At 46.5% G+C, this 12668-nt stretch overlaps 1 protein-coding gene across 7 annotated transcripts in view; it reads left to right on the forward strand.

The window, feature by feature from the left end:
* PTPRT (protein tyrosine phosphatase receptor type T) overlaps nt 1-12668 on the forward strand; it is a gene marked incomplete at its 5' end in the record, with an annotated part of 804541 nt that overhangs the window by 634969 nt on the left and 156904 nt on the right. For all 7 annotated transcript variants that reach the window (XM_081150334.1, XM_081150335.1, XM_081150338.1 and 4 more), the window contains one exon: nt 7912-7948. In XM_081150334.1, coding sequence (XP_081006460.1) covers nt 7912-7948 — 37 coding nt within the window. The remainder of the gene's footprint in view (nt 1-7911; nt 7949-12668) is intronic.

Consider the following 12668-nt stretch of genomic DNA (forward strand, 5'->3'; position numbering starts at 1 on the left):
GGTGCTGGGACCTCTCTGCTAGACTTTATAAGCTCCCACAAAGGTACGCTCATCCGTGGGTGGTTGTCAAAATCATGTTTCTGTGGGAGGATGAGTGCTGAAAACTCTTATTCTGCCATCTTGCAGACATCACTGGTTTGTCAGTTTTTGAAGGTATCTATTGATTTTTTTTTTTTTTTTTTAGAATCACATAGTATGTAGCTTTTCATATTTTTAAATATATCTTTATTGATTTCAGAGAGAGGAAAGGAGAGGGAGAGGGAGACAGAAACATCAATGATGAGAGAGGCATTGATCGGCTGCCTCCTGCACGCCCCCTGCTGGGGATCCAGCCCACAACTCAGGCGTGTGCCCTGACCGGGAATCGAACCGAGATCTCCTGGATCCTAGGTTGACACTGAACCACTGAGCCACGCCTGGCCCGGCTCTCCTGATTTTTACCTATTGCCTATACAACAGTCAATGGACTTATCTACTCGCCTCTTCCTATTTCTTCTCTCCCTTGTTTTAACTTGCATTATATAAACATTTATTTGTTTTGCTTTCAACCGTGTCCCCACATTAATTTAGTCTCAAGTTTACAATTAAATATATTAAGTGCTTATTAACAGTCCTTTTGCTGAAATTTCCGGTGATTTCTTTGTCGAATGAAGCTTATCTTTTGGTATGTTCTTCAAGAAAGACTCATGAGTACAGTGTTCTCTGAGTTAATGGATATTGATATTTTTCTGTAGCTTTGATATTTGAAAGACACTTGGCTAGCTGTAAAATCCTTGGTTCATAATGTCTTTCTTTGAGTTTCTTAAAAATGCTAAGTCATATCTACTGGCCTTGTACGTTGCTTTGGAGACATCTCATGTTAGGCTAATTCTCTCACTCTAGTGAAACAGTTGACCATTTAGCCTTGAGTTCTTGAGAACTTTTTCTTTTCTTTTTTTTCAATTAAATAGTTTTACCAGGATCTTGGAATCTGTCTTTCAGGTCTTTGGGTCCTTTCAATATGCAGGCTCAGGTTGTCCTGTAATTCCAGAGAGGTTCCTTGGATCATTGTTAGGAACCTTGACCTATCCAATGGTTCAATCTGTCTCCTCCGGGGTTTCCCGTGTACATACCCTGGAGCTCTCCTGTCCCCTTTAAGTCACTTTTCCGCTGACCCTTGTTGCATTTTTCTTTGTCTCCTCCCCATTCCCTGCGTTGTTTTTCGCTGTCTTCAGTCCACCTCGTCACATGTTCCTCTGGACACCTTGTAACTTACCTTCGTTTCCCAAGTCACCCCCCTTTCTCGCCTTCCCCTTAGGCCACCATCCCCGCGCGCTCTGCTGACTTGCACACGTTTCTGTTTTTAATCTTCTCATTGCTAGTTCACAGTTGTTCGAGGAAATTTAAGTCCCCTTGGAGCGCCGTGTTACACTTTTCTTCTGCTTGTCATTTTTTTTCCCCAGGGGTGAGTTTTATCAGTTGGGACATTTGGATTTTTATTTTCCGTTTCCTCCATACAGTTGCTATTTGTCTCTTCCATGTATTCATTTCATAGACGTAATGTGACTTGTAAGATTCCTGGTTCAAAACCACACTGTTCTCATCAGGTAGAGAAGTGTGGTTTTTTCGCGGACGACTGAGTTTTTTGTGTCGTGGGTGACGGGTCGCTGTGTATACTCTGACTGTTGCTGTGCCTGTTCTCTTTCGAATTACAGGGCCTTAAAATTCCCCCTTTGGCCTCTGTTCCCTCTCACCGCCCCATCTGCCCAGGGATGCCCACTGGAGATTGCCGCCTGAATCTTGTGGGCTTTCCAGCCTTTTCCACGTACGCATTGCCTGGGTCTGCCGGGATTCTTTTTCAGACTTTCCACACCTATGAACGCTGTCTTCCGGAGATGATTTTACCTCCGTCTTACCGGTACTGGACCCCTGCTTTTCATGCTGTTTTCCACATGGCTGTTGCTTTCCATCCACAAAGGCTTGCGTTGAGAGCCTTAGAAATATTTCCTTCATCTATGGTACTTATTTCTTCTACTAACAGGGACTGCGAAGTTTTGAGGGTTTGCTGTATTTTAACTACATTGAGGCTGTAGATTTTATGAATTTTTGGAAGAGAGTCGAGGGGTATTGGATGCAAGGAGGCTAGACTGAGGGCCCAGTGGTGTCACTACCAGAAGTGCAGACTGATCCGTAAGCATGGGGCAGGGTGGTGGGAAGTCTCTGGGGCAGGCAGAGCCTAAATATGCTTTCCAAAGTAGGGGAAGTTGAGGCAGGGTCTCTGCAGTCACTCTCCTGATCAAACCACCACTGTCTCTCAGCTAGACTGTTACCACACTCTTCCCGCCAACCGGTGTCTCTGACATCATAAGTTTATTCTCTAAATAACAGGCTGTGCATTTTTAAAAAATGTAAACCTGAAATTTTTATTCTTCTGGCTCATAGCTCTTTGATGGCTTCCTGTTGTTCTTAAAATATAGACCAAAATTCTACAGTCTAAAGGCTATGTCTCTAGCTTCGTCTGACACCATTCTCCAAGCGCTTTGTTATGGTCTAACCACAGCCTTCCCTGATACGTCATATATCCAACCCCTGCCTGTCTTCTAGGTCTCAGGTTAAATGTGCTTGCTCAAGGCAGTTAGCCATCTCCTTCTCTCCCACGCCCCATGTCATCTTTACACATATATAGATAGCACCTATTACTTTTCCCACGTAGTATTTATTGAAACTTGTAATTATATATTTATTTATGAGAATAATTATCTAATCTTTGTCACAAATGTTAGAAAAATAGTGTTTGCATGCTCCAGGAGGAGAGGGACCATGTTTATTCTGTTCATTCTTGTAGCACCAGTACCCAGCACCATGCCTGGAACATACTGATTATTCAGTAATGATCAATATGATCAATAATGACCACATCAATCAATACCTGTTGATTGGCTAATTAAATGAATAAAGAGTCTTAAAGGAAAATCAAGGCACAAGCCAAAGCAGTTGGGAAACCTACAGGAAGACTGTGGGTCGGGGCTACATCGCATATTAACCGGGGCAGCTCAGTCTTCGGGAAGACAAAGGTGTGAGTTGGGGTAACTGGGAATAGGATTTGGAAACTGTGAGATCTGGGCTAAGTCCCCATCCTGTTAAGTAGGCCAATAGAGTAAGAATTGTGTGTATTACACAAGTACCGAGGGATTCTTGATCAGGTTGGCACAAAACTTAACCTAAGTCCTTCTGGATAATAAACAGCAGCTACTGTAAGACCCTCAAGTAGAGACATCCTCTCATTTCAGGAAATAGTCAAAAGATGGATGGATGGATGGATGGATGGATGGATGGATGGATGGATGGGTGGATGGATGGATAGGTGGGTGGGTGGATTATGAGTAAGTAAGGAGGCATAGGTGTGAGACATTATGAAAAAATAAGGTAGGTGGTAGCTTACTAAAAAAGAAAAGAAAAGCTATTTTTGTGGGGTGAAGTGATATGGAGCAAGAATAGTTATCTAATGCTTGTCACAAATATTAGAAAATAATGTTTGCATGTTGATGAGGACAGACTACTGAAAAAACATGAGTACTGCCAGTAGCCGAAACCAGACTCACCATTTGAGAACTTGATGCAACCTCGCAATATCCTGTCTGCTCTGCCAAACCAGCCCCCTCCATTCCTTTCTCGGCCATTTGATTGATGGGGAAAGTGAGCCACAGTATTGCCCAGCACTGGCAGGGCCTTGAGCAGAAGCAGGTCTGAACAGAAGCACAGTGGTGAGGATGCTATGTTTTACCCCAAGGTGATATATACCCATGTGCAGATTTGCAAGTTTGGGGTGGGAAGTGGGGCATAGTGAGGTTAAAATGATGGGGCAATGGAATTGTATTGTACTGTAGAGGTAGAACAGAAGATATGAAATGTTCCTCCTCTTTCCAAAGTCTTAGTCAATCTAAGCCCCCCAAAAAGTCCTATTTCCTACTTATTGAACTGATTGGGGACTTTTGGCAAATGCACACTGCCCAGACTTCCCATACAATAGGATACAAAATTTCCAGCATGTCCCTGACCTGTTTGCTAGCAATTCAGTCACCCAGAAGGTCAAAAGAGTGACTCGGGACTCTGTTATTTTGTTCCTATTTCTAACCAACAAAGATAAATTGGTTATGGAATTGAAGGTGTCAGGAACTTGGAAGAAAGAGTACATGTCAGTGTCATGTTTGTGAGAGCCAGGGAGAGTTAAGCATAATGGGACACGCGCTCTAGGTTATAGAGAACAGATTTGAATAGATGTGGGGCAGAGGAGGTGGTGCTGGGAAATGGCCCAATTTCATGCATCACCTGAGAAGAGCAGACGATGCTAATGAGAATTGGGAAGTTCTCACAAACCACCCAGAGGGGAAGAGAAGGCAGGAAGTAGAATAAACCATCGCAGCCACCCAGGATTTCCTTTGAAGTGACACATGTTAAAGAGAATATGCATCTATCAGAAAGCAGGTTAGTGTTCACCTCTGCAGGGATGAAGATGGGGTCAGTGTTAGATCTGGGGGCTGGTCATCGGTGTGTGTTCACTTGTGAAAGCTTCAGCAAACCATGTTTAAGGTCATTATACTTGTCTACATACGTGTTAGACTTTAAGTTACGGACTTATTTTTTAAATGCTTATATTTGCATGTTCGTTGTAATAAAATTGTACTTTTCTTAATTTTCTTATGTATATTATTCCATGCAATTACACAGTCCTGTAATCATGTTTGTTAACAGCTGTGTAATATTCCGCTGCATGGACAGACCACACCTTTATCATGCCTGTGGGGCGAGACAGATAAGGTGTTCTTCCCTGTGCTGTTTTTAAAAACACTGGGAAAGACATCTTTGTAGATGAAGGTTCTTCTACATTTAAGATGATTCACTGAGAATAGATTCCTAGAGATAATGAGATTACACTGATTCTCTTTAAGGTCTAGATAGATTGTTACAAATTACCCCCAACAGTGTTGGCCTCATCAAATCCTCGCCCACGGCTATATTCGACAATTATGCACAGAATTGGCAAGTTTTCTAATACAGTACTTGCCAAATGTTTTTTCTCCATGTTAATGTAAAGTGGGAGTTCCTTCTGACCACGTCTGATCTCTTGGCACCTCTCCCACTTGACAGTTTCTCAGCGATGCCCATGGTGGTGCTGCACGACCATTAGCAGATCTCTAGGGGTCATACGTCCCTTAACTCTCTCAGGCTCCAGTTCACTGACCTCTTACACCAAAGAACAAAAACGGAAGCCAAGAGGATCTGAAGAACTTTGCTCTTTCTCCAAATGTGAAAACAGAAAAAAACTAGTTTGCTCACTTTTTTCATGATTTTTAAGTTTTAACTCATTTGTGACTCAGGCTTTTATGGCATCACATTTAGACAGTTCTACTTTATTTTTATATTTTTTCTCAGTCATTTTCCCTTCTTCCCTTCTTGTGAATGTGCTCTTTAAAAAACACACACAAAAAAAACCTTTTTTCTCAGAATATAGCATATTTCAAATACCATATGAACACCTGAAAGGAACACTTCATGTATTTGAACCATGATGTGTCATATTCTGCATTTTCCATTTTATAAAATAAAACAATTATTTATTTTTAAAAGGAACACTTTCAGTATAAAAATAGAGAGAAAAGGAAATACTTGTTCCAAGGAACAAGTCATGTCAAGCCAACCTTCCGTTACTTAAGAGAGTCCTCGGGCTGATCGATTAGAGAAAGGCGGTAGACAGAGTATGAGCATCTGAAGATGTGACCTTCCTCTCAGGCTGTGGTGGGGAAAACTACAGCATTAGCACCCGCGTGAACAAGCACTTGGGCAGGTGGGTAGCTAGTTAGATGACCAAAGAGACCGAGGGACAGCCCAGCGCCGGCCTGGAGCAAGGATTCCGGCGCGTGCACAGAGCTCGGCCGTGGCCGTTTCACAGGTTCCTACGTACGGTAGTGATCCAGATGGAGTGAGAGGAGTGATGTCCCCAGACCTCCCGACAGTGGAGAATCTGACGACAGGTTGTAATCGGAGGAGCCAAGGAGACGGCAGCCGATCGTGTATACGGCTGTACTTGGGTTTCAGAAACACAACCGCGTCTACCTATGTGGGAGCAGGCAGGTCATTTTTTGGGTGGGGAGTTGAAGGTGGTTGGCACATTCGCTGTGATCAGTTAAAAACTAGGATGTCGGCTGTGCGCACAGAAGCCCAGTACCAGTACGGAAAGCGGAACATGGTGACTAGGTGAGCGGTATGGACGGGACCACGCGGAGACCGTTGCCCCCTGTTTGTGTCCTTCCTCACTGAGGGGGACAACTGGAGGACGTCCCAGGCCCAGGGGCTAGGAGGACTCAAAGGCCTCGAGCTCTTGTCGTATGAGAAGGTGCCGAAGACTATGAATGTTAATGAACCGAAACCCGTCTTCCGATACGCAGACACCTTTCCGTGCAAACCGGGGCAGGCTTTCTGTGGCTTGGGGAACAGGGTGAAGACCGTTGAGGAGTCACACTTGGTCTAATACAAGTGGCAGTTTCTAGCACTCAGAGGTGCGCAGGTAGAAGGGACCCTGCTGCAGGCATGAGCACGCCTTCCGTCCTGGGCGCGTGAAGGCGCATTGACCTCGCCCAAGCGAGGCTGGGCTCTAGCCCTGAAACCTGAACAGAGCAAAAGCGTTGCTTCTGATACCCAGTGTCGCGTGTCCAGCGAGGCTCTTCAGCATGCTTTCCTCCTGCCTCCGTGAGCACAGAAGCCTGTGTTAAAGTGGAGGTGCCAGCCTTGGTCCCTGTGACTACGTGACGAGAGTCTCGCATAACCACGACGCGGAGCTGCCCCAGACCCGGCCATTGGGCGTGCAGCTGGAATGGAAAATGAGCCCTTGCTCGTTCTAGCCACTGAAGGGCACGGGTTTCATTATTTTTGCGTAATCTTTTCTGTCCTGACTAACACAAGTGCCTTCAAGATGCAATGGCTCCTATGAGCGAGCGTTAGCAAGACAAGCTTGGTGTTCCCGAGACCCACACGCATGGCATTCTTTGTCTTTTATTTTGATTGCTACGCTACATTCAGACTATTGCTAGGGGCATAACTTAGTGAACTGGAATTTTCAGCTTGTTCCAGGACTTCCTGGGAGATGATCCTAATAAAATCGGCTAAGCTAATTACCTCCTGAAGCCCAACTTCATGCCCAGCGACACCACAAATTTATGGATCCTGTCCACAGGGGAACAGCCAACAATGACTAGATAGTTCGCTCTGCAAAGATTCTCTTGCCACACACACACATACACACACACACACACACACACACACACACACACACCACACCCCCCCCCCCCCCCCGTTATCCATGAAAACTGTGAAGTCCACCAGAGATCTCAGGACCAAAGTGGCTTTTTGAACATGAACTTCGCAGTTTGATTCTTACACATTCATATTGACAGGGCTATTGCCAAGTGTCTGTTCCAGTCTGTGCATGTAGATGCATTATTTACCTGTAACAAAAGTTTCCCAGAGGTGCCCTTGGTACCATCTACAGACCCATGCGATCTCTCAGGAGCCCGTGCAACCGAATGGAGCACACTGCCTGCCACACCGTATCCACTTAGTGTTATTGTTAAAGTTGTTCTCAGCCGGGCAGTATCTGTTATGTTTATAGAGAGGTTCTGTCTGGGGAAGAAGCTTATGAGTGATGTGAACTAGGATGTGAAAGGAACAAAGTATGTACCTAGCCTGGAAAGAAAATGAAGAAATAGAATTAAAAGGTGATTCCAATGGGGAAAAATGGAAAGGACAAATTTTAAATTATAATTAAAAGTACATGTGAATGCGTATATGTATGTGAATATACATATATATAGTTTCTTTATATATCACACCAAACCCACAATGAATTAACTAGAGCCTTACTTTTGTTGTTCACAGGAGACCAAAATCAACTGTGTTCGTCTGGCTACGAAAGGTATGTTGGCATGTTCTTGTTTGTCTTCAGCCATTCTTTAGTCATTTAAGCATTTCTCCCTCTAGCCCCACAGGGAGTTTAGGCAACAATAACAATAAAGAATTGATATTTTTATTGGAGTCATTTGCATCTGGTATTAATACATACCTGACTGTGTATATATATTAATAATGCAGTGCCTAAAGCATAGTAAGGGCTTAGAACATATTCATCGAATGGATGGATGGATGGATGGATGGATGGATGGATGGTTGGATAGACTGGTACATTAATCAGTGGCAAATATAAATTTACTCCAGTATTCTTCTGCTATATATTTTCTTGTCTTTAGATCTGCATTGATGTTGGAATTTTTAAGCATGTCTTTACACCTGTCTTATGGGTATTGTACTTTATTCAGTTGGCACATGACTTTCAAAAATGAGGTGATTACTGCTGGTGCCTTTAATAACGAGGAAAGCAACACTGCTTTGTTTTGTAGTTGGCATTTTCAACACTTACGCCCAAAACGAAGGCAACAGTGTTCAGGCTCATCACTTTTTGTTTTCCTAATTATAATTGAATTGTCTGGCTCTTTCAATTGGTGCATGTTTCTGTTTATTACTCTTTTTAAAAAAATCAATGAACGGTTTGTTATCATTTAACCTATTACAAGGTTGAATGGTTAGAAATCAGGTTTATCTTTTTGTTATAGAATTGATATTTTCAACAGCTATCTTTCCCATATAAACACACCATAATTGGGCAATTCTATTTTGTTCCCTGCATTTATTGACAGCGTATATAGTTTTATAGGTTGCTTCCACGGAGATGACAATTATAAACATAAGTATAAATATAGTCATAGATATAAAGTATAGATAAAAACAATGACCCAAGTATGTATATACATATGTGAACATATCAACACATGTGCACACATACGGAGAAAAATGCGCAGCTATGTGTGGGGAGGTGGGGAGAGACAGAGACAGAGATTTTGAGAGAGAAAGAGAGAGAAGGGAGATAAGAATATGGTTATTTGGCAAAACATGCGCTGAGACCTAGCGAGCACAGCTTTCACAGCCTTGAGGAGAATCAGATCAATATGTCGGCAGAACAGGGAAGGCACAGGAGGGAGGGGAAGACAGAGCGCTAAGGGCTCCCTGTGGTAAGAACGCACCCAGGTTTCACACAAGCCACGAGAGGTCGGCATGTCCCTAACTGTTCCCTCTGGGGAACAGGCTACTGGACAGAAAGAAATAAAATACCCTTCGAGGGGGCCAGGAGAATTGATGGCCTGCAAGCAAAAGTGACACAAATCACAGGCCTTGGCAGACTTCTCCACTGAAGAAAACAGATAACATAGAAGGAAGGACACCATCCATTGGCCAGCACTAGGCTGTACATGGCAAGCAGGACAGCTGGTGTCTGCGGCGTCCGGTTTAAACAGGCAGCCGGGAGAGGGAAGGACACTTACACAGAAACCTCACGGTGACGGTGACGGTGACGGTGCTCCATGGTTCCCTCTGGCCTTTGACCTCTAGACAGGGGGAGGGTTGGTGTGGTCATTCCGCCCTCCATGGGGCGTGTGGGAGTCTAAAAGGTAGTTTGTTGGATCACGTCTTCTGAACGGGGGACATGTGACTGGACAGGCAGTAAGTGTGGGGACTTTGAGAGAGAGGATTTAGCACTGTAGTTTCCTGGGACCTTCGGGACCCACCGTGCTCACAGACTGCAGAGCAAAGGCAGGGAAGGGAACCTGGGTTTGGTTAGTGTCTGCTTTGTGCCTGGCATTACTATTGGAGCATCCAGGGTCGATTAAAGGCAAACCCACACCTAAATCCATGCACCACCCACAGGGACTTTGTATCAGGATCGAAGGCCAGGAATCAGTATTTAACCTGTCTCTTTCCTGAATCAAATTTCCCTCTTTGTGGGTTTGCTGAAAACACTATTCTTTTTAATAGAGGAAAATATGATACTGGAAATCCCGCAGGCCCCGGGGGTATAGAAAGTCCCAGTGGCAGCTTCCACGGGCCATCTGTTTCCTCCGCGCTCCTCCCCCTCTCTGTCATTATGGCACCTTCTTCATGTGTCTGCCAGTGGGCATCCAGCCCTGGAATGTGAACGTAAGTGCTGGCTTGAAGCCAGTGCTCTGGTGATAAAGCACCTGCTTATGTCCTGTCCCTGACCGTGGTGACACTGGACAGTGTCTGTGGTCAGCTGTGTGAGTCTCGCAGAACCCTAGGGCTGCCACTCAGAACGGGACAGGGTCATTCTGACCTGACCCCACGCCCAGCGAATCTTCTGTTAGATGCTACACCCTGCCTGTGTATAATGTCACTGTGGGTCACCCCAGCTCTGATACAGTGCTGCCCGCTTTGGAGGGTTGCAAAGGAAGGGACCTGCAGTGGTTTTCTGTGGGTGTTGTACCAAAGTCACACAGATTGAGTGGCTTAAACCATAAAACTTACTGCCTCACAGTTCTGGAGCCTAGAAGTCCCGCATCAAGCTGTTAGCAGGGCTAGTTCCTCTTTGGCGCTCTCGGGCGGGATCTGCTCCATGCCTCTCCCCAGTTTCTGGGGGTTGACTGGCAATCTTCAGTGTTCCCTGGCTTGTAGAAGGACCACCCTGATCTCTGCCTTCCCCTTCACATGGTGCTCTCCCTCTGTGCATCTCTGTGTCCAAATTTCTCTGTTTTACAAGGACATTGGTCATATTGGATTAGGGCCCACCCTGCTCCAGCATGGCCTCACCCTAAATAATTACATCTGCAAGGACCTTGTTACCAAATAAGGTTACATTCTGAGGAACCTGGGGTTAGTTAGGGCTTCAACCTATGAATTTGGTGTTGGGGGATCACTGTTCAGCCCATAACAGGAAGCATGCAGCTAGGGGTGTCCTGTGGTTCTCATCGGAGCCTCTGACTGTCCCCCATCCACAGTGCGATCCCAGTAGCTTCTCAGGGTGTGTGTTGAGCAGGGACCCGCCCTGCCGGAGGGGGGCCCAGACTGGACTGAGGTCCCCATTCGGCTCCTGTTCCCTTCAGAAGCTGGGTGAGGCTGCCTCAGGCCAAGGAGCCGGGTCTGTGGCAGCAGGACCCTTCCCACACCCCAGACGACCGTGAAGGTCAGGTGCTGCTCCAGTCATGGTCTGGGGCCTGGACAGGCTGGGCTCCCAGGGGAAGGAGCCAGCACTTCCCTCTGAGGGGAGCTCTGATGAGGAGCTGCTCGGTCTTCATCACTAATTTGCCAATCACGTGTTGCCGGGGCGGGGAGTTCCTGGCACATAGTTGGCACTTGGAAAATGCCCGCCGATATGAGTGAAGGCGCTGGCGTCAGCATCTCACTGCAGCGAGGCCTAGAGACCTTGAGGGTCTCACCTGACCTTCCTGAGGCCCAGCAGCTTCACAGCTGAAGCGATCCCCATGCCCCTGTTCCTAGGACCCTTTGAACATGCATACTGGCTGTGGTTTGTGGATAAAGCTGCTCTTCATAAAAGAAAAGCCCTCGTGTGTTGTCTTTGTTGATCTCCAGGTGTAAATATCCCCACCAGGCCCCATTTCAGGTTACCAATGGTTTAACAACCGGGCAAGCCAGCTCCACACACCAGGACCTCTCCCCCCCAGGTTGTTATGAGGATGACATGATATGATACACATAAAAGTGGTTGATTTACTGCAGAGTATTTGGGGGGGGGAGTGGGGGGGATATGTTCATTCTTATCTATGACTGTTATTTCCTGCATACAGCCAGCTAGCTCACTGAGCATGCATGACCAGGCATCTTAAAAGTACTGAGGACTTGTGAGCCAGCAGGCATGGTCCCTGTCCTCAGCGGTGTACAGTCTCGTGTGGAAACAGGCAGTATGTGGATGCCTTCAACAGGTCCTTGCCATCAGTGCTTCCGAAGGGAGTGGGACTAAAGTAGCCCCGTGTGGCAATGGCCTGCATGTCCCTAGGCCACCACCTAGGGCTCTGCCCCTCTGGGACGGGTGCAGTGTAGGAGGCTTTTGCCTCCCTGCCCCATCACTATGCCTTCTCCGCTAGCACTGGGGATTGGGTGGTACCCAGAGCAAGCGTGGGATCTGGGAGGCCAGCCGACTGAGACCTCAGGCTGTGAGGGGACCCACACTCCTGGCCCAAGCCCCACAGGAAGAGCCAAGTCTCCCGCATCTAGAGAGGACCCAGCTGCTGGATCCACACGTCACCAGGACGGTCTTTATTTATAGAGGCAGAGCGGAACTTCACACTGAAGGCACAGCTGAGGTCCTGGGGCTGTGTGTTTGGATTTGTTAATGGAAGGGTTAGCTCTAGGACCTGGACAGGCTCATCTCAGAAGCCTTGAGGGCAGCTTTGCCATTGATGGGGGCTGTGGCCACTGCCCGAAATTCACATTCTTGTTCCCCGGCCAGAGGTCTGCTGGTATCAGCTTTGACTTTAGAGGAACCCGAATGTGAGTTCCGCCACGGGGGGGGGGGGGGGGGGGGCGTATCAGGAAGCACACAAGAGGGCTTCCCTCAGAGCAGAGCCTGAGGCAGGGATTTGGGCGGGTGAGGTATAGAGGGAGGGCTCCTGGGAGAAACCTGTGAGCGAAAGAGGGACGCGAGATAGGGTATGAGGAAATGCTGAGCAAGAATCTGCTCTGGTGGCATGTACATTTCTCTGGAGTTGTTTTGCCTTGAGACACCAAGACCAGGATTTCTACCTCCTTCCCCATGACAGTCAGTCCCTGGCACC

The sequence above is a fragment of the Miniopterus schreibersii genome, assembly GCF_964146895.1.
Source record: "Miniopterus schreibersii genome assembly, chromosome: 10".
In the NCBI taxonomy this organism is placed as follows: domain Eukaryota; kingdom Metazoa; phylum Chordata; class Mammalia; order Chiroptera; family Miniopteridae; genus Miniopterus; species Miniopterus schreibersii.